This window comes from Anoplophora glabripennis, unplaced genomic scaffold, assembly GCF_000390285.2.
Source record: "Anoplophora glabripennis isolate ALB-LARVAE unplaced genomic scaffold, Agla_2.0 scaffold71, whole genome shotgun sequence".
Classification (NCBI taxonomy): Eukaryota; Metazoa; Arthropoda; class Insecta; order Coleoptera; family Cerambycidae; genus Anoplophora; species Anoplophora glabripennis.
In genome coordinates, this window is record NW_019416239.1 from 1,018,326 (window position 1) to 1,040,328 (window position 22,003).

At 31.3% G+C, this 22,003-nt stretch overlaps 1 protein-coding gene across 1 annotated transcript in view; it reads right to left on the bottom strand.

Annotated features, from left to right (window-relative positions):
- LOC108917634 overlaps positions 1 to 22,003 on the bottom strand; it is a 58,214-nt gene that overhangs the window by 13,119 nt on the left and 23,092 nt on the right. Inside the window, exons 2-9 of the mRNA XM_023455815.1 lie at positions 20,675 to 21,115; positions 19,454 to 19,532; positions 17,687 to 17,728; positions 17,273 to 17,460; positions 14,893 to 15,073; positions 8,028 to 8,170; positions 6,150 to 6,331; positions 5,454 to 5,620 (exon numbers count right to left, since the gene is read on the bottom strand). Of these exons, the coding sequence (XP_023311583.1) occupies positions 5,454 to 5,620; positions 6,150 to 6,331; positions 8,028 to 8,170; positions 14,893 to 15,073; positions 17,273 to 17,460; positions 17,687 to 17,728; positions 19,454 to 19,532; positions 20,675 to 21,115 (1,423 nt within the window). The remainder of the gene's footprint in view (positions 1 to 5,453; positions 5,621 to 6,149; positions 6,332 to 8,027; positions 8,171 to 14,892; positions 15,074 to 17,272; positions 17,461 to 17,686; positions 17,729 to 19,453; positions 19,533 to 20,674; positions 21,116 to 22,003) is intronic.

Here is a 22,003-nt window from a genome sequence, read left to right on the forward strand (position 1 = left end):
TTAATGCTATAGTAAATACTAAGAATGGTAATACGCATATACCGAGCGATCCAGACAGAAAGCTTCATGCGTAAATGTTATCAAAAATATTAAAATTTACTTCCATTTGATCAAAATTACTTTCCGTGTTCTTAAATTTTCGGTTTTCACTATCTGTCAAATCAGAGACGTTCGTGCTTTTATTTGTGTTCGCCGATGGTGCTCTTATTTGAATTTATGAATTTATCGTTAATTTTATAATTAATCGTGTTTTTCATAGCTAATTATCTGTTAACTGTTAGTTTTGTGGTAAGGGAGCAAATACTGATGGTTTCTTCGAAATAAAGTTCTCGAACTTAATTAAAACGGCTTTATATCCTGTTAAAATAGGAGTTTGGGTAGCCATATCTCGGCGAAGAATAATTGAACCTATTTTCTTTGAAGATAATGTTACTGCTGCGATATACACAAAACATTTTGCAGCCATTTTTAAATCAGCTACATAATGACGAATTGCACAAATTTCAGCAAGATGGGGCAACAGCACGCACAGCTAACACAACACTGGAGTTCCTAAGATAATTTTATGACGATCGCATTATTAGTGAAGGCTTATGGCCTCCAAGATCTCCAGGCTTAACACCCTTAGATTATTATCTCTTTAGAACATTAAAACATTCCGTATATGTAAACCTTTTCCACACAGTGGATGAACTAAAGGATGCCATAACAAATAAATTAGCTAATATTACATAAAATGAATTACATAATGTATTTAACAGTTTGGTTGAACCTTTAAAGCTCATATTTTAAGAAATGTAAGGCCTCCTGCCATAGATTATCTGTACCAAATTTTATTGAGATCGGTTAATAGATTCCGGAGATATAAACAAAAAAACAATTTTTTTTAACAACTTCAACACCCTGTATCTCTAAAACGGCGCTATTCCAGACCAATGTTTATAAGGCAAACACACATTCTTCTTGTGCGATGGAATGAATACTTTGTGGACAATGCCCTTCGAATCATAAAAGTAAATCAACATTGCGTTTACTTTTGAATTCTCCATGCGAGATTTTTTGGGTTTTGCCTCGTCTGGAGCCTTCCACTTGGCACTTTGGCGCTTGGTTTCTGGATCATATTTAAAAATTTTGAAGAGATCTATCTGAGAGATCACCCTGTATATTTTTTTGTACAACATCCATTATATCAAATTGTTCATTTAGGGATAGTCCATGTGGTTCCAATTTCCTTATTGCACTAACTAAGAAACCATAGTGTCTATTAATGTAATGTATGTCATCGCGAATATTTTGGTTCTTCAGTAAGTCCTGATATAACATATCTTATGCCATCGAAACGTTTATCATAATTCTTCTAACCAAGTACCCCGTCTAGTTATAACTGGTTCGGGAGGCAGAAGTATGCCCGGAAAAGCCTCCTTAAAAACGTCTCTTGCAAGCGCCTTAATTAAAACGTTTTTGACATTTGATATAAAAGTATTTACTAAAGGGAGAGTTTCCCTTATTTTCTCAGCTACCCGATTAAGTGCGTGAGCTGCACAATGTGAAATGTATCATTTTTGTATATTTTTGACATAAAATCTGTTCTGCTTTTAACATTTACGCGGCTACAGTCAAGTTTCTTAATACTAAATATAAATTTACCATTAATTAATCTCTGATTACTTACTTTTCGTATATTGTCAATATTGCAATAATTTTATAGTTAATTTTTACTGGACGTTTTAAAATACTCCACGATCTAGAACAATGTGACAATTTTATATTATTTAAGCAGGGAAACTGCCTACTGAGTGATCCAAGATGTGGAGCACTCACAGACCATCGAAAAGTTTGTGTCTATGCGCAGAACCCACAATATTAACTCAGAAACTTGCTTGAACGAAGGAATATTAACGACCTCAATTTTATTGTAAATAATAACAAATTTTGAAAAATATACCCTTGTCGCGCGTAACCTAGCATTAATAATTAAATTAAAAAATCACTATGCTTCGTCGCACAATACAGGGATTGTTGTATAACTAGAAATTTACTGAAGTCTCTGAAGGTGATCTGCATAGGTCGAAACACAGGCTGAATAAAAAAAATTAGTTCTTTATATGAAAACCTTATACGAAAATCCATGAAAACTACATTGCACACAAAATTTTGAATTTCGATTAGTAGATTTTGATAAATATCTTGAGAAATACAGGGTGTTCGGTAACTACGGGGAAAAATTAAAGGGTTATATAGAGCAGGTCAAACGAGTGCTAGTACTTCATATAAAGTTTTTACCTAGGTGCCATTGTTGAGGAGTTATTGTCACTCAAAGTAAGAAGTTGAAATATGAATATTGCCCATAATTTCTACTTTGATTAACTTGAAATTTGGGGGATCAAAGCAACTCATTCAAATGTATTTTTGTACATTTAAAATTGAATCAAATATTTTTTATTATACGACGGTCGAAGTTATGTCCTAAAATTTACGCAACTTTGACAGAGCTGTCAAATTTGACATTTCGCCCTCGCAGGCTGATAGCCCTGTTACTTTTCTATAAAAAAGGTATACTTCATGACTTATGACAAAATGAACGGTTGTCAAGATAATTAAATTTTTGTATTTTGTGTATAGCCACAACCGGGGACACAACGCAACAGAAAAAGTTAAGAATGAAACATATGGATTAAAAGATGAAAGTCTGCAACTGTTCGAAAGCTATTTAACTGGGCGTAGTCAGGTTGTTATGGTAGGAAGTGCTGTTTCTCAGCGAAGACAACTGTACTGTGGGGTACCACAGGGTTCCATTCTGGGACCCTTACCCAGTTTGTATACAGCTTCTTTTCCTATTTTTTTTTTAAATATTCTAAAATTCACATGTATGCAGATGACACACAAATTTATTATTCTTTTCCTAAAAATTATTACGAATTATCCAAAAATCGTCTAAATGAGGATCTAAAGATTTTATGTACAATATCGGAGCAGCACAATCTGTTGCTGAATCCTACAAAATCTGCTATGCTAATTTTTGGTAATAGAAATATGAAAAACACACTTAGGGATACTTTTAATCTAGAAATAGGTGGGCAACAAATAACAGCTTCAGAAACGGCTAAAAATTTAGGTGTTATTTTACACAGCACTCTCAGGTACCGTCAACAAGTTTCTAAATACAGAGGGCATATGGAGCTTTAAGATGTTTGTATCCACATAGAGGATATTTAAATGTTGCCACCAAAGAGATGTTGTGTGAGAGTTTGGTTCTTTCACAATTCAATTACTGTTCTCCATTATATGGACCTTTTTTGGATGTGCATCTTTCTAATCGCGTTCAAAGGGTACAGAATGCATGCTTGCGTTTCATTTTTGGTATTAGAAAGTTTCAGCATATTTCTCACAAACTATCTGATATTAAATGGTTGAATATGAAAAATCGGAGAAAATTGAATTCGCTAACTCTATATCATAAAATTATCACTAGGCAAAAACCGCCATATCTATATAACAAAATAATATTCAAATGTTATGTACATCATATTAATATAAGAAATAAGGGTTCCATCTCTCCTCCTATTCATACTACTGCTCTTTTTGAGAGATGCTTCACGTTTGATGTCTATCGATTGTACAATTCCGTACCTACCGAACTCAAAATGTATTCTTCGTCCATGTTTAAGAGATGTTTAAGAGATGTTCTATTTTCGGGTCAGTAGTGATACTGATTTGAAAGTATAGCGTTGCTTATATTTGACGGTATTATATTGTCATATTGTTTGTATAATGTTGTTTATGTTTGGATATGTAAAATTGTTTTGCTTCTATCTTATCTACCGGATATATACACTGTTTTTCTCTAGCTTAGAACAAGTGTTAAGTGGTAGAGCACAATTTTGTGAACTTCCCCTTGTGGTTTTCTTTACCTGTATATAATTTTTGATTATACTGTGCAAATTTTTTGTTTGAGTAATGAAAATAAAGACATTTATTATTATTATTATTATTATTATTATTATTATTATTATTATTATTATTATTATTATTTTGAAAAGCGATAGTTAACTTTTTTTTCAAATGGCAATATAGGTTTTTTATTATTGTGCAGATTTCTATTCTGAATTCAACGTTGTATATAAAGTTTACTTTTGTAAAACAATTATAAGNTATTATATTGCAGCGGTTACATTACATTCTTGATAGAGGCCAACATCAATATTGAATGGGTCAAAGATAGGAAATGCTTCCAAACCCTCCAATGAAGTTACAACAACTGAATTATGCTCTACAAGTTGCTTGGGATGACCTTCCTCAGGACTCTATAGATCACCTCATTAGGAGCATGCCCAGGCGAACTGCAGAATGTAGGTATTCGCTTAAGTGGAGGGGCAACCCATTACTGAATTTGGACTCTATAGGATGCGATTTTTCCGATGAAAATGTTAGCAATTGTTATTCTTAACACCATAAACACATGTAGAAAATTTGGTTGCAAAATATACACTTTTACTGGGTGATGCGTTTTTTTTGTCACATAGTATAGTTACAAAAATTAAAATTCATAGGACCGATCTAAGTGGGTTTCCTTTATGTTTCTGTTTGTTTATTAATACTGAAACCTAAACTTGGTCCATGCTTTTCTCAAAGTGGTATATTAATAACTGTAGAAATATGTATTGTATGTGTATGCCCATCTAAAAAGTACTTCTTGAATAAATTATGAGATGAATAGACGTTTTATTTATTATCCCTAATCTAGCAGACTTCGATTCTGAAATTCTTCAGAATCGAAATTGATGCGAAAAACACCACTAACAAAACACTGCATCTCAGTATAACGCATAACGGAGATCCATCCGTAGAACATATTCACCCATCTATCAAGCTGATGTCCACCAAGAACACCGTTTACCCAAGAGAAACGCTCAAAGCCTAACGGTGAAAAATCTCAATAGTTACAGTGATAATTTTAATCGATTTTCCACAAGGAATTTTCCATCAATTTTCTTGGAAGTGTTATTCAACCAATCGAGAAGGACCCTGCACTGATGGATAACGGATTAATTTTCCATTGACTGCCAAAAGTCCCATTCCGATACCTCACACCGTTCAAAGTAATTGAAGAAAAGAACAACATAGAAAATAAAAGTTCCAGATTTTTGCCTGAAAAATTCTAGAAAAAACGAAAGGTGCCAACAGGCCACAAGAGTCCAGTCAGCCAGTCTTCAATTAGTGTTCAATGGCCCTCATCGTTCTACGCGCTTTCAAGCCATTTATTTGGTGTTGATTAACGGCCATACTAATCGATTGTTCTTAAATGATCTACGCTGCTGAACCTGAACACACTTGGACTTCAAGAATTTCCTGCAATCTCCGCAATGTGATATCATCACCGAGGACTATCATCTAAGAATCCTATGACCTAGAACATATACAGCGTGTTCCAAAACTAATTGTCAATGACAGACAGCAGTGGCTCTAAAGTGGAATTTCCGCGTAGTGCTTTCGCTTCATTAGAACCATATTCCACAGTAATCGCTTCATTCAACTCATCGTCCACAACAACTTTACTATTGGGCACTCCAATTGCGACGAAACTTGTATATAATTGTAGTCTTTCCTTAGAAGAACGCTTCTACGTTGTAAATCCAGTTGAAAGTGTAATATTCCGAAAAATATTTTTCACTAGAAAGATTTTTCTTCGCGATTTTTCAATTAGAAACGTCGAGGCGAAATAATCAATAGGCAAGTTCGGTATTGACATCTAGATGCTGTAGACATGATTGTCTCTTTGTCGTTTCATCTCTTACAGTTACAATAGAACAAAACACAACTGGAATGTCTAGATGTTAATACCGAACGTGCCTATTGTCCACACATGTTCGAAGAAATATTTTTTATCGGTTAAAATCACTAATCTTTCGTTTTTACTTTCCACACATTCATGTAAGGAATTATGATACTCATGCAGCCGAAAAATTCAAAATAAAAAAGACAATGTCGGTGAAATGTGCAATATATGTTATTATCCACAACTTACTAACAAAAGCAATAGTAAAAAAACTTAAGCGTATAATAAATAAATACTATTACATTGTATTACTTTCAGTCAATTTATAAATACCTATATTAAAAACATGTACGAATGTATACAGAGTTTAAACAGCTCTTCCAGCTTCATTAACAGCTTCCCTAAAAACTTTCATCGAGGTGCCATTTGAGGTTGTCGTGGATTGTGTATGTATAGATGAAGTCGATATACTTCTGGGATGTAAAAGCTTGAATTTCAACAAGAAGTTGCGGTATATCTTCTTCTTGCAAATGAATATTATAAATATAAATACACCTGAAACATGACAAACCAGTTATTTAACGTATATACATTCTTTATTTTGCGATTTAGCTCCAAAAATGTGGCTGGTATTCCCCAATAGTGTTCATTGTTCCAAGAAAAAATTATTAATTAATTATTTAAATACAAGATAAATTTAATTGACTGCTCTTCTTCAATATCTAGACCTTCAATATGTTTTTCCCGCAATATCGTCAATTAAAAAACACGGATTGCCGACGTAGTAAAAATAATTGAATTTAAGTCCACTTTGTCCAAAAATATTTCATTTAAAAGTAACAGGGTGTTAAAATCATACCTTTAAAATGGTTGTTCTATTAATATATAAGAATCGACATATGATATTTGACTCAAATTTAGTATTTACACGTTATATTGAAGGATACAATAAAAATTATCTTCAAACATCTCAGCAAATTGAACCTTTTTACTCGAAATCTAGGAATATTAAGAAAAATTGACAAGAGACATTATTTATAGTTAATCAACACATCTTTCAGAAATGTTTTTTCCAAAGGAAGTTCAAAGCTAGAGAAATGTTTTCAAAAAGAAAGTAACCTTTTCGTTTTGAAAACATTTTCTCATCGCACTGAATGCAACGGAGGCAGTTAAAGAAGTGTTTGAATATTGGTTGTATTGCTCCTGCTTTCTTATAACTTGTACCAAATTTGAATCAGATGCCATATGTCCTAACTTTTAAATGAAGTGTTTTTGTACCAAGTCGAATTAAATAACTTGTTTTTACTTGAGGAATTTGTAATTACTATGATGTATGACCACTGGTTTCTGCGACGCTCTATATATATTTTTCGAAAATATTCAGATTTTTATGAAAACACAATACTTGAAATGAAACTTCAAATAAAATTAAACTGGTATACAAATTAACTTAGATTGTTTACAGAAATTATGGAATGAATGAAGTAAATAAAACAATCTCATCATATTTGTGATTAAAACATATTCAAAGACAAACAGTTATGTGTAAAATTTTTAGAGAGTACACAGGATTTATCAGATATGAATAGGTGACATATGGAACTCACAAAAAAAAGGTGGTGAAACAAATGTCAATAATGATTTGTTGTGATTGAAAATTTAATTTCTACACCTCTGTCATTTAACAAACTGATTTTGGAATATTTACTTTATTGCGAGAAAAAATATTCTGCTCATTTTTCTGTAACGTGTTCTGTTAAACAGAAAATGGAAATAAAACAACGAAAATATAAAAAATTATTATTTGCACATACACCACATCCTTTTTGTAAAAAATCAAACTAGGTACTTCATATTACACTGAACATAGACAAAATAAATAAAAAAGTTATTATATTTCTTAGAAATTGTAATAAAAAGAACCGAGTTGTTACCCTATCCCTAAATCATTGTCACTGAAGTATTTAAAAAAAAAAATCCTTAAAGGAAATTTTTCGAAAACTTTTTTTGGAATTTAAACGTTATCTATCTAGTACATAACGAATTGCTTTATCTACAAGAAATAGAAGATGTTGAAATTTCGAAATAAGTATTAGTTTTCAAAAAATTTCCCTTAAGGTTTTTAAAAAAAAACTATCAGTTTTTTATATTAAACAATGTCCAATTTTTGTAATAATGTGCTATTTTTTATAAACATTACTCTAAATATTATTTACTTTGATTTTAAAAATACATTTAGCTGTTACTATACCTTGTAAACAGTTTATGGTGTCCCAAATAATTTCTATATATTTTGGGACTGGCCCCATTTGGCTCATATCGAAAAACGCTGAGACGACCTCAAACATGAATGACACGCCCATAATCACTGATAATTTTAAAATAAGGAACAATCTGAAACAAATACAAATATTATTGTTGTAGACATATGAATTAGTACACTAAGAATTCTGTATCTTTTAAGAGCTTAGAAATTGTTTTGGTTCTTTTTTTTAAACAGGTATATTATTATTATACAAACAGAACAACAACAAACTGAATGAGAATGAGAATTATGTGTAGATATATCAACGTCAAAGAGATAATTTGTTATTAATGAATATAAAAAATATATTTTATGCCTTTCACTTTGTAAATAAGTCGGATAATAGTCCGGGCGAATTAGGTTTTTTTTCAAAAATCGGGCCTAACTCAAATTTTATGGGCTTAAGATTAAGTAAAAAATACACAGAATAAATGCCTAAATTTGTGTATTTGTAGAGGTCGAGTGTCATATTGTTTATAACAAAAGCAAAAAAATGATTGCTCTTTTTTTCAGTTTTTCGCTCATATCTCCGAAAATAAGTTTCTAATCAACATAAGGTATATTTATCGATTTTGTTCCTGTGGAAGTTTGCCACACAGATAGGTTTTGCTTTTGCAAAATATTAAACAGAACAGCCAGAATACCGTTTTTAAGAAAAAAATATCTCTGCTCCTATTGGTCGGATCGAGACACTTTTTTAAAAAATCATATTTTTAAGCATGTAATTTGTTTGAAATATATATGTTAGTAAACCGCCGATATAAGGACCGTAGTTACCGTTTCTTTTTTAGTTTTTTGTTAATAACTTTTTTATTTTGCAATTTAAAAATCTGAAATTTACGCAAACGCGAGACAATAATTTCGATATTAGTCCACAGTACAGGCCCCCTATGGAAAGTTGATTACCACATACTTTATAACTCCTGAGGAGCTTCGTTTTGACGAGTCTACCACATTTTTCCTCTGCGACTGTCGGACTGACGATTTGCGGATATATTTTTGTCGGACATTACAATTTTTGCTTATAAAAAACACTTTTCTATCGTGTGTTAGTTTTGTCCGACATGTGGTAATCGATTTATTGAAAAATTGAAAATTCCGATTTCCAGCTGTCGGACTGAAAAAACGCGGCTTGAAATTTGTCGGACAACAATACTTTTTGACTAAATTAATTATTTACAATTAATTTTACTAAAAATTACCTATGTGGCAATTGATTTTCAATACCCTGTTATTTTGGCATGTTTCGACCGGTAGACACGTCAATGTCGGAGGAATTTCTGTCGGACAAATTTAAATCGGCATTTGCAACAAAATTTCCAGTTACTTAAGCTAAAAATAAAAGATGTTGCTTTGACTTTTCAAGGCCCCGGGAAATTGCCATGTTTTTGGACTTTTCCGAGTGGAAAAGAGGAGGAATCGAGAAAAGTCGCAGAGGAAAAATGTGGTAGACTCGTCAAAACGAAGCTCCTCAGGAGTTATAAAGTATGTGGTAATCAACTTTCCAGAGGGGGCCTGTACTGTGGACTATACACACTTGGGCTCGAATTTTCGACTTTATAATTTTGCAGTAGGACGCCATTTTATATTGGGGGTTCGTATTGCGGGTATTTGTTGAGCACCCCAACAGTTATCTTCTCCTGTAGTTTCATCCAATTTCAGTCAAATTTGTTCTTTTTATTTAATGCTGAAAATTTTGCACATTTTTTTCTTCACCGCTAATTTCTTGCGAGCTTCCGCAAAAGCCAATCCCTGTAGTAAATGTCCTCAGGAACAAAATTGTTAAATATACCTCATATCAATTAGAGGCTTATTTTCGGAGATATAAGCGAAAAACTGAAATAAGAGCAATTATTTTTTTTTCTTTTGTTATAAACAATATGACGCTCGACCTCTACAAATACACAAATTTAGGCTTTTATTCTGTATATTTTTTATTTAATTTTAAGCCCATAAAATTTGAGTTAGGCCCGATTTTTGGAACAGGCATGTGTTTGGTCTAATTCGCCAGGATTATAAAGTAATTAAACCACTATTCAAAATATACAGATGAGCTTTATGAACTTTAATAAATAGTATTCATCAGTGTATAATTTACCCATTTATATAAATAATATGTAATTTATATAATAGCTAAAATTTCGGTTTCTTTGTTGTAAGTATGTAACCTTGGCATGACACAACTGTTTTATCACTATATAATTTCCAATTATATTTCATTTAATAATAATTTTAAATGATTACGTAGGAGAAACAATATATGTACAATATGTACATATTACGTTGTTTCTAATAGTATTGTGCACTGCCAACTAAAAGAGTTAATTTAGATTGATGTGCTTACAACTTCAGTAAAACCGGCTCTTAATAAAATTAATCAAATAATAATCAATCACTTGTAGAGAAAGGTTACGCAAGTCTTTAAGTAATCATAACAGGATAAACTTAATATACAGAAAGTTGTAAAAATGCAGTTCATCCTACATCCTACAAACGAAGATGAAAGTGAATTATGTAGGCTAGTTATATTTACTTACCGAAGTTTACTTTCTACAGAATTGAATTATGTTGCTTAACTTTTACCGGTTTCACTTTCAATATAGTTTATTTGATGTCTGTTATTTACTCATTTCATACTCGGTATATGACAAAAATATAATGTCAGTAGGTACTGTTTTAAATGTTTAGGTTTTTCGCAAAAATCGCAACAATAACTTTGTTTATGAAGCAGTGTTGTAGCAGGTTTATGGATTAATGCGATATATGTTGATATTTCAATGTCAAGAAAGATGCTAGTCACTTATACAGGGTGGTCCACTTTTTTTATCAAACTTCAAGAACCAGTACATCATCAAAAATTAATATTAATTTTCTAAATAAACTATACCCGACAAATGTTTACTTTCTGAGATACAGTACGTTAAAGTTTCCAGAAAAAAAATGATTTTTCGAATTTTTCTGTAAGTAATGACTTACGTGTGATATTTGGAGAATTTTTCAATTTTTTTTTACTTTCCAGTGGCAAAGAAAATAGAGATCGCTATTGCTTTAGTAAAAAAATATTAGTACGCCACTGGCTTTAAATTAAAAAAAAAAACAATATTTTCGGATTCTCCGTTTAATTTGGGACAAAAAATTATTCTTGTAAGTTTTTAGTACCTATTCCCATTTTCAAGTAAAATTTATTTACTCACTAGCAACCCGCCCCGGCTTCGCACCAGCAAATATAAAATAGCCTATGTTACTCCGAGGAGATGTAGCTTTTGGTAAAATTGGTTGAGTAGTTTTTGAGTTAAATCGTAACAAACAAAAAATCAATCATCTTTCATCTAATGCGACCCTAATATTAATTTTAAAATAATTCACGATATATCTATATACCTAAAGACAACAAACGAACTCAAAACTAAAAATGCAAAACCTTTAAATTTAAAACAATATAGGTAACTACCAACAATGTGAAAACAAAACGAATTAAATTAAAGTACCTATGTTCAGGACTATCAATTTTAATTAATAAGTAAGTAGTTAGGTATCTAACTACCTAAAGAAAACAAACACGAAACAAAAATGCGACTATGAAGTTTTAAATGATTCACAATAAGAAAAAAACAAACAAATTATTAAAACTCAATGAAATAAAAGTATGTTTGCAAGTATCTATGTATGTTCCGACTACCTAAAGACAACAAATACAAAACAAAAATGTGACCTTAAAATATCGAACGCAATTATAACTTTCCAACAACACCCAGAAAGAAAACACAGTCGTCAGTCGTCACCTCCATTCGCTCCAAGTCAGTTTATTAAAGGATCACGCGCGCGTTATCGTTCGGCTTATTAGCTAAACAGTAGGCAAGACGGTGCGGGGGGAGGGTCGGCGATCGCATCAAGCGAAGCGAGGCGCTTGAATTTTATTCTCGCGTCCGTAATTTTTTTGCGATTACTCCTAAGATATTCATTTAAATTATATGGTGTAAAAGAGTAAAATAATGTGCATGAAATGCTTAAAGCCTCTAACTTATTTAAAATGATAAGGATTAATACCGTATTTGTGTAAATAGCTTTTACATCACCGCTTTATAATTGGCATTTTTTTAAAGTATTAAAATTGATATAGGTAGTATGTTATATATACGATACACAATTCCACCATACATTGATACACTACATAAACTTTCGGACCCCCCCGGCTCGGACGCGAGGCGCGGGGTCACGGGGCGCCCGCGCGGCCCGGTCGAATCACGGCGACACGAAATTAATTTAGTTGCGCATTATATTGATTTTGCTATATCTCCTAAGGTATTCATTTAATTTGCATGGTGTAAAGCGAAAAAATAATCTTCATTAAATGCTCAAGCCAACTAACATATTTAAAATGATAAGGATTAATACCGTATTTGTATAAATAGCTTTCCAATTACCGCTTTATAATTGCGTATTTTTTAAAGTATTAAAATGGATATAGTATGTTATCCTTAAGAGATAGACATATGCCATCGCGGAACTTTCTGTAGAGCTATATAAGATACACAATTCCGCCATACATTAAATTGTTATATCTCAAAGGGTTTAGGTAGCGTTTTCGTTGAAATCTCTCAAACGGCTTATTTTTTTCCGACTCCTCCAACAAATATCATTAATGTATACAAAAACTTAACAAATTATATACTAAAACCTTCCTCGAGAATCGCTCTATCCACTGGTGAAAACAGCATGAAAATCGGTGCAGTAGTTTTTGAGTTTATCGCGAATAGACAGACAGACAGACGCGGCGGAGGACTTTGTTGTATAATATGTAGTGATTTATTATTGTTACTATTACAATAAACCTACAAATTACAGTTGAATTAATGACAATGAAATTACTGTATCAATTCATTAATTAATATTTAATAAAACTATTGAAAATAATTTCAGCTACATAACATCTAACAAAGCGGTTCAAAAATATTCCCGCGATGATTTCGTGTGGCTTCTGCTTGAGATTGTCACAGGCGTCTATTATTCTTATCTGCAACTAATTTCTGTCTTCAATTGGTACTGAGTAAACAGTTCCCCACATATAGTAGTCAAGGGGTTTAAGATCTGGTGATCTAGGAGACCAAGGCACCGGCCCCTCCACATTAAACATCGGTTCGTATGGCAAACGTCCTATCCAGCGGTACTGATAATTTTTTGCATTCATCCAGAGGCAGTTGGAGCTCCATCCATTTGGAGCCAAATGTTATTTCTAGTTGGTTTAAGGGAATATCTTCCATTAATTGGAAATCATTTATAAAAATCCTACGAGTGAGACTTCATCACTTACAGAAAAATTCGAAAAATACTTTTTTTTGAGGAACTTCAGCGTGCAGTATCTCAGATAGTAAACATTTGTCGGGTATTGAAGTTTGATCAAAAAACATGTTACGTTAACAGTGTAATAGTTATTATATTGAAAACACTGATTTACAATGTATTTATGAAAACTTAAACCGATACTGCCCTTTATACAACGAATTAAAAGGATTGCAAAAGGACTATTNAGAAATTACTGTATCAATTCATTAATTAATATTTAATAAAACTATTGAAAATAATTTCAGCTACATAACATCTAACAAAGCGGTTCAAAATGCCCGCTTGCTGCATTAATACACATTTCACATCTTCGTAGTAAAGAATTTATTCCCGCGATGATTTCGTGTGGCTTCTGCTTGAGATTGTCACAGGCGTCTATTATTCTTCTCTGCAACCAATTTCTGTCATCAATTGATACAGAGTAAACAGTTCCCCACATATAGTAGTCAAGGGGTTTAAGATCTAGTGATCTAGGAGACCAAGGCACCGGCCCCTCCACATTAAACATCGGTTCGTATGGCAAACTTCCTATACAGCGGTCCTGATAATTTTTTGCATTCATCCAGAGGCAGTTGGAGCTCCATCCATTTGGAGCCAACTGTTATTTCTAGTTGGTTTAAGGGAATATCTTCCATTAATTGGAAATCATTTATAAAAATCTTACGAGTGAAACTTCATCACTTACAGAAAAATTCGAAAAATACTTTTTTTTGAGGAACTTCAGCGTGCAGTATCTCAGAAAGTAAACATTTGTCGGGTATTGAAGTTTGATCAAAAAAAGTGGACCACCCCGTATAGTACATGTTACGTTAACCGTGTAATAGTTATTATATTGAAAACACTGATTTACAATGTATTTATCAAAACTTAAACCGATACTACAACGAATTAAAAGAATTGAAAAAGGACTATTATTACCATTTAAAAGAGTCAGTCGTATTAAACCACATTTGTGATAATTCCAAAACCACATTGATTTGAAACGGTACGTGTCTGGCACATAACTTTAAACTTTTTGGAAATACCCAAGAAAAAATGTATTTCCTCTCATTTTTTCATTAAACGCTTACATAAAACAATTAAATTACATTACGGGCAACTTCCTGTGAGAAATAAAATTTAATAGATAACCACATTTTTTACGGTAACTTCTGGTAGTTCTTCTTAAATTGCATTAAGCTGAATAAACTACGTAAAACATAGAATTCCAATTTGTAATAATATATGAAAACAACATGTACTTCTCTTATCATCTAACACTGGTATCTATTGAATATGATTATCGTAAAATACATTTTATTCGTATTGTGTTCATGTTTATGACCACACACATTTATCATTTTTTTAAATAAAGATACATTTGGATTTGTTTACTTTCAAAAAAATATTTTAACGTACTTCTTTTAATAATTCTCTTATATAATTTTTATGTGCGTCTGTCTAGGTTCAAAATTAAATTACAGCTTACCTCTCTTTGTCTTTCTGAAATCTCTTACTCTTGTCGTCCTTGGTTGTATCATTAATCTTGTTGATTTCGTTCTTCACTTTCAGACAATAAACAATTGTTTTTATGAACAAAACGGTATTAACCAACTGAATAACCAAATGGGGTAAGTTGAAAAATAAGGCATGAGCATAATTCCCAGATCCTAAAAAGTATATACTTACATATAGTACACAATTTTATAACATTGTTACTTTGTAGCAGGTAAGGATTGAAACAACATCCAATACCTTGCAGTAATGACAAAAAAAAGTAATATTTTCAATTATACTGGGTGGTGCCGGGCTAACAGGCCAAAACTTATGAGAAGATTCTCGAAGCAAAAATATTGCGATTTAGCCGAACTTACCTTAGTCCAAAAGTTGATAGTTAAAGAGATACAGGGTGTTAAATGTATAATATAGTTTTTGGTGTGGAATTATACGGAACCACCTTCAAGATGCACATAAACTTCCTCCGAATTTGAACGGTGACTTGTATTTAGATTTCCTGCAGCACCATTATCATAGATAATTACCTGGATGATTTACCATTAAATTTATGGCAGAACCTCTACTTCATGCCAGATGGGGCTCCCCCTCATTTTTCTGTCCAAGTACGGAACTATCCTGATCAAACTTTTCCGGATCGTTGAATAGGTCGTGAGAGTCGAATGTCTTCGCAACCCTGATTTCAGCCCCATGGACTTTTGTTTTTGGGGTTAGATAAAATAAGTTGTTTATGGAGAAACTATAAACACCCGAAAGAACTTTGGCAACAGGTTTTAAATGCTACGGAGTCATTTCGCGAAGGATTTATACTTTAAAATAAGACAATCTTTTAATAAATGCGTTGATAAATGTATTGAAGTTAGAGGTAGATATTTTGAGCAATTATTGTCTAAAAGACGTATTTTTTACTGTTCATTACAATTTTTAATTCTAAATAAACCCCTGTTTTGACATTTCTAAATTATTTTAATTATTTTAACTATTGGCATTGGAAGTTTCAAAGCCAAATATCTCAAAAACGGTGCGAGACAGCTACTTTTATAAAGTAAACCGTTTTTGTGTAAAAAAAATAAGAATTTGATACCAAAGATGATATACCTTAAAGTATAAAAGAGTTATGTCGTTTTTAACACATTAAATCTACTGCAGCTAGCGCTCTCTATGAACTATATCAAAAATGTGAACAGATTTCAAATCCTCGACTTAAAGAACCCCAAACCCCAAAATTTTGTGTGGATATTTGCATTTATTAAGAAATAAATGAAAAAAACCTAAAATAATATTTTACATTTAATACCCTGTATTTTTATACGTATCAACTTTTGTACTAAGGTAAGTTCTGCTAAGTCGAAATATTTTTCTTCGGGGTTCTACCCATGAATTTTGGCCCATTACTTCGGGACCACCCTGTATATGTATGTATAGATATCTAATAAAATAACTATTTCGTTTTCGTTCAGTTTTAATAATATACCAAGTGCAAATTGCAGATGTTTATACACATTATCTTCCGTTGTAGTAAAAGACTGCATAATTATAATTAATAATCAATTTAAAACAATCATTTTTTTGAACTTTGAACTTTGCTGTATGTCGTAAGTACCAACAAAAAAAATTCACATTTTATTCACATTTAATTGTAATTAAATTTAAATTTTCAAATAATACTTGGAAGGAAGTAAATAAAATATATCTCGTCAGCCTTAGTAATCGTTGGGGCATATTTATTAATTCGATTTAATTCAATTCTTAGAGAGAAATTAAATGTATACAATTCTACCATTTCTCAATTCTGGGTTAATTCTCGATTTAATTTTGACAAGTCATGAATGACAAAATACTTTCGTTGTAAAATTTTAATCATATGCTAGCTCAGGACAATTTAAAAGTAATCTAAACTGTCAGAAAAAAATATTTTATATAAACACGCTATCTCAAAAAAAAATATTTAATTTAGCTGGAATTTACGTCAATTGGATCAACATTATCTAATTGGATTATTACCCATCTTGATAGTCATCAGTGAGTTCTGGAAAATATGCAAGGATGTTTCAAATTGAACATACTTAATGTAATAAGCACAATCAGCTATCGTATTATCTCGAGCGTAGACGTAACAGTTTGTCATTATTCATTGTAAACGAATCATTAATATTGATAACGCCAAGATTTAGGGAATCAGTCGTACAATGATTTGTAATGAAATGTTTTTATTACTCTTCAACTTTTTTATATCTCGATTAGCTATTATATTTTGCTGCATTAATGGGCAAACCAAACTTCCCTTTCTTTTTCAATAATATGTAAACAATCAATGTCCTATACAATAAGTGAATGATTACTACTAGCCTTACTTTTTTCGAAGAAGCATTTCCTCTCAGCCATATAGGGCTGTATTGCGTAGGGCAGGAACCTATACACGTAGAAGAAGAATATAATCAAGGTCAAAGTGGTGGGTACACCCCAGCCATACAGGATATACGACAGCAGCTTCCTCAGATCTCTCTTTCTTTGATGAGCTCCAACTGTTCTTCTGGCAGACCTGAAGAGAAACAAATTTCGTGATGATTCTAATTTAGTCATTAAAATTATTCTTCTCTCTAATTTCACCTAAACATTAACGAGCAGTCAGCCAATAAAAAACTATTTATTTCAAATTCGAATGTTAGAATCGATGCAACTAAGAAGCTCTAATTTTTTTTTTAAATTCCATTAGTGTATGTACAAGGTAGGTTATTTACTTATGCTACTCCATCTATATTACTTACGAATAATAACTTCTTGTAGAAGCATACCTTTCTGAACAGGACCTTAAAAATTATCTTTTTAGAATGGGGGTCAACTTTTTCAAAATAAGCCATGCAAAAAAATGTATCTTTTATAAATTGCTTGTGACTAATCGTTAAACCTCCATAAAATGTATACATAATTATTATTATTATAACACAAACAATTTTTTTGTATTTAGAATTCGAAAATCCATAGGATCTGATGGAAATAATTATACCCTGTATATTTCTTCTCTTCTTAATAATGAACATTATATTTTTTGAAGATCCATTTCTCGAAAATATAAAAATATGTAGCTCCAATTTTATATTGCTAGTAAAATATAAAAAAACATAAATATGTATCTAGCGGAGGTAGGTATATTATTTTCGATGATAAATGAATTTCTTAAAGTTTATTTCCTATTTTATTAATATTGCAACATTATAATATGTAACTATCAAAATAATGAGCAACATTCTACTCCTTAAGTTTAGTTTAACAAATGTTAAGGTTGCTAGTATTTCAAGAACATATACAATTTTATACATTTATAATTTTTATCTACTGACAGGTGTCAGAACTAAATGAAATAAATTAGGTTAATTCACTTTTATTATCTCTATCTACTTGGATTATGCAAAATGTTCACTTGTACTTTTAAGTGTTTTATTTATTTAAAAATATATTTTAACATTTGTATCTAGTAAGTTATGATTTGTTAATATCAACAGAAGAAACTTTGTATAGAGTGATCAGAACTAATTTATAATGTTTGTAGTTTTTCAATATCTCTTCCCTTTAAAAAGATATACAGGTTGTTACAAATTGGTTTCTCACTATTGGGATATCGGAATCGGTAAGAGATATGAACTAGCTTAAATGGGGGCAAAGTTGCGCAATCTAGGCACCAACATTGTGCCTCTAAAAAATCAAAGCATAATCAATTTTTATATGTAACGTTTCGTTTTTCCATCATCAACTTAATTTTTTTAAATACGGGCCTGGAAATTTTATTATATTTTTTGCAAGCCTTCATGATCTCCAATACTGTATTGGCCTCTGTCGAATGGCATATTCGATAGAGGGCAAAAAGTTGCCATGAGAAAGTGTTTTTGTTTTTTCAATATCACCTCAAACAAGGTGGAAATGAAACAAAAACGGATTTTCAAAGTTTCGATTTTTTCAAATATTTCGAAGATTAATCATGTTAGCCTTGATTTAATGTTGGTCCCCTGTTTGCGCAACTTTGCTAGTTCGTATCTCTTACCGTTTCCGAGATCCCTGTAGTGAGAAGCGAATTTGTAACAGTCTATATAAAGATATGTATAGAAAAAAACACTAGTTCGATCAAGTCTGTTTCGGACTTTCTCAAGCATTACCGTAGAAAACAAGGTACTTTAATGTGTATATTTAATGCTGGAAAAATCAGTACAGACAATCTGCTAGTGTTTAATTTATGTATACATACTTTTGACAGGCAAGAGATATCGAAGAACGTTTTTAATAAAAGTTTCGAGAACAACGAGGAGCTTTACATAATGTAAAAACTATTTAATAAACTAGGGAAAATAATTTGTTGGGAGACTAATCAATTTATATAAATAAAATTTTAAGTTTATATTAATTTTTTATTTCGAAGAAATGAAATAGAATTTATTTCAATCAATGAAGTTCAAAGCACTATATTTTAAATAGTTCTATATATAATACTGTAAATAAATTCGGTACACGTAAAATTAAAAGAAAATATATTTGTTACTTACCCAAATGTCCACCATATATCACAGCACATAACATTCGACCAACTAAACGATGCAGTCGCAAAAAATATTATTGAAAAACCTACAATAATGCATAATTCATATGAGTATAAAAACTAGAAAACATACAAAAAGAAATGGAAAATTATACAATGACGGTGACTAAGAACTAAGTAAATTTACTAAAATATCGCTACTGACCATAAAAAATTTCAAAAACAATTTTATCCAAGATTTTCTGAAATAGAAATTTCCATAACATTCTGAGTTTAGCAAGTTTAATTATATGAATTTTTATCATTGTGTCTTATAATAGTCTATGTAAGTCTAAAACAATATTTTATTATATACCTACTTATCAGAAATATTGGACTAAGAATTGAAAATCCTCCTACTTCTAATTTTGTGGTCAGAATTAGATGCAACTACGGTCTTAGTAAATATATGTAAAAGCAAGATAATTTATTTACTACTTAGTAACTAGCTTTTAATTATTAGATAGATCGCTGGCAAAAATGTTTCAATCAAACAAATCTCCCATTAAATAGTGTTAAGTACATACAATCATTTCGTTCGACTAAAAAAGAAACATGACACTTGCACTTAAAAAAGTTAAAGTAAAAAATATAGCAATAAGTGCTGTAACATAAATAAGTAATTAAGTACAACGAAATTAGGAAGATCTTATTTCATCGACTTTTATAAAACAACTTATTTTTGCACTTTAGAACATTATTTGGCCCAAAGTTTACAAAGTTTACAAATAGGTTGAAATAAAGCACTGATTCAATGGTATGTATTGTTATCAGCGAATTCTTAAGCTAATTGCTTTTAAAAATGTGTAGATTATAGGTAAAATTATTTTGTAAATTGTATGTAAATACATTTTAGAAATCCCCTTACTATGTATCATACATAATTGATAACTAATAAATAACACTATTTAACATAAAGGGGAATTTTCATTCGGAATCGAAATCCAAAGGAAACGGTAAAAAATATTATTCATTGTAAGAAGTATTTCCTGTACAGAAAACAGTATTAAATTAAATTAAATCACATACTGTTTCTGGCTGACTATGTTCTTTATACACATAAGAATGTAAATCAACATATTTGTATAAATATTTCCTGCAAAAAGTGAATAAGCAATTTTTATGTAAGAGGTAAAATAAAACTTACGTAAAACTTATCAAGATATTTTCAAAAATGAAGAATACTTACTTCTTAATTTACAATCAACATTAGAAGGGTGCAAGAATAACTGAGCATAAGTAAGAAGGGCGTTTTCAAAGAATAAGGCCACGCAGTAATTGACCAGTATCTTCCCAAAAACGTTCCTAGTCTCGTTTAGAATCAGATATATAGCTATAGTCATAGCCAAACAAACACAAGAGAGCATTTTCGGCCAAACTGTGTAAGCAAATTTGTCATTGATATTCTTCTCCGGAAAACACATGAAGAAGAAATACCCTTCAATGTTCTTTTTCTTCGTATGTTCAATGCAGTATGATCTTGTTTGGCCAATGTCCTTAGTAATAAAGGACTGTGAACTGTTCTGCCATAGACTGAATACTCCTTTATCGTCCAAGTTAAAAATGTACTTGTCTTCCTTCAACATGTATATTTCTGAGCAGGTACTGTTGTATATTACGGCAAAGGGATCTGCAAAAGTATTTTTCGTTTTAAGATGATAACAAAACTATTTCATTAAATGTAATAATTGTTGTTGATTGCATGCACTGTCACTGAATTATAGACCTTCCTATGAGTGAGTCAGTGGCAATAATATATTTAAAAAAAAAACAGGATTTAGTGTAGTGTTCTCTGAAGAAAGGTGAAGAAAGACATATATAATTTAGTTTATACCGATTATTGCATAAACGTAACTGTTATTCGTTTACCATGTTTTCTTGTTGTTCGGAGAAGATGTAACAAACTAAAAATTAATATTGATGGGACTTGACAGTTATTTGATAACACATTCTAATCACTGAAAATAATACGTTCAAACTTGAGGTCAATATGTTATCACCCATTGCAATTAGAAACTGTTCAATTAATGATATAAAATTGCCTCCCTTTCTAATTCTAAAATTGTACATGCAGCTGTCTAAAGGTTGACAACATTATTTGTCGCAGAACATGACGTTCATAGTTATTTATTGTATAAATGTTTTCAGTAGCATTTTATTCACGCAAAAATGTTTAAACGCAAGAACGTATAGTAGTTCGAGCGGTTAATATTAAGTGGATAAAAGCAGTGGCGGTTTTACCATAAGAGCTGCGGAGCTGCAGAACACATAAAATTTTATGTATTTAATCATATTAAATATCAACAAAATTTGTAAAGAATCCAAATGTACTCGCGCTAAAATAAATCTAGGAGCTTATATTATTATTTATTGCGACGCGAGCTACGCTCCTTAATATATGCAACCTCATATACACAATGTGTGGACAGCGAACAATTATATGCGTCCTTTGTTTTTATTGGCTGATCAGGCACGTGACCCAGTACACGGAGATAGGGGCTTTTGCGGCTGCAATAGT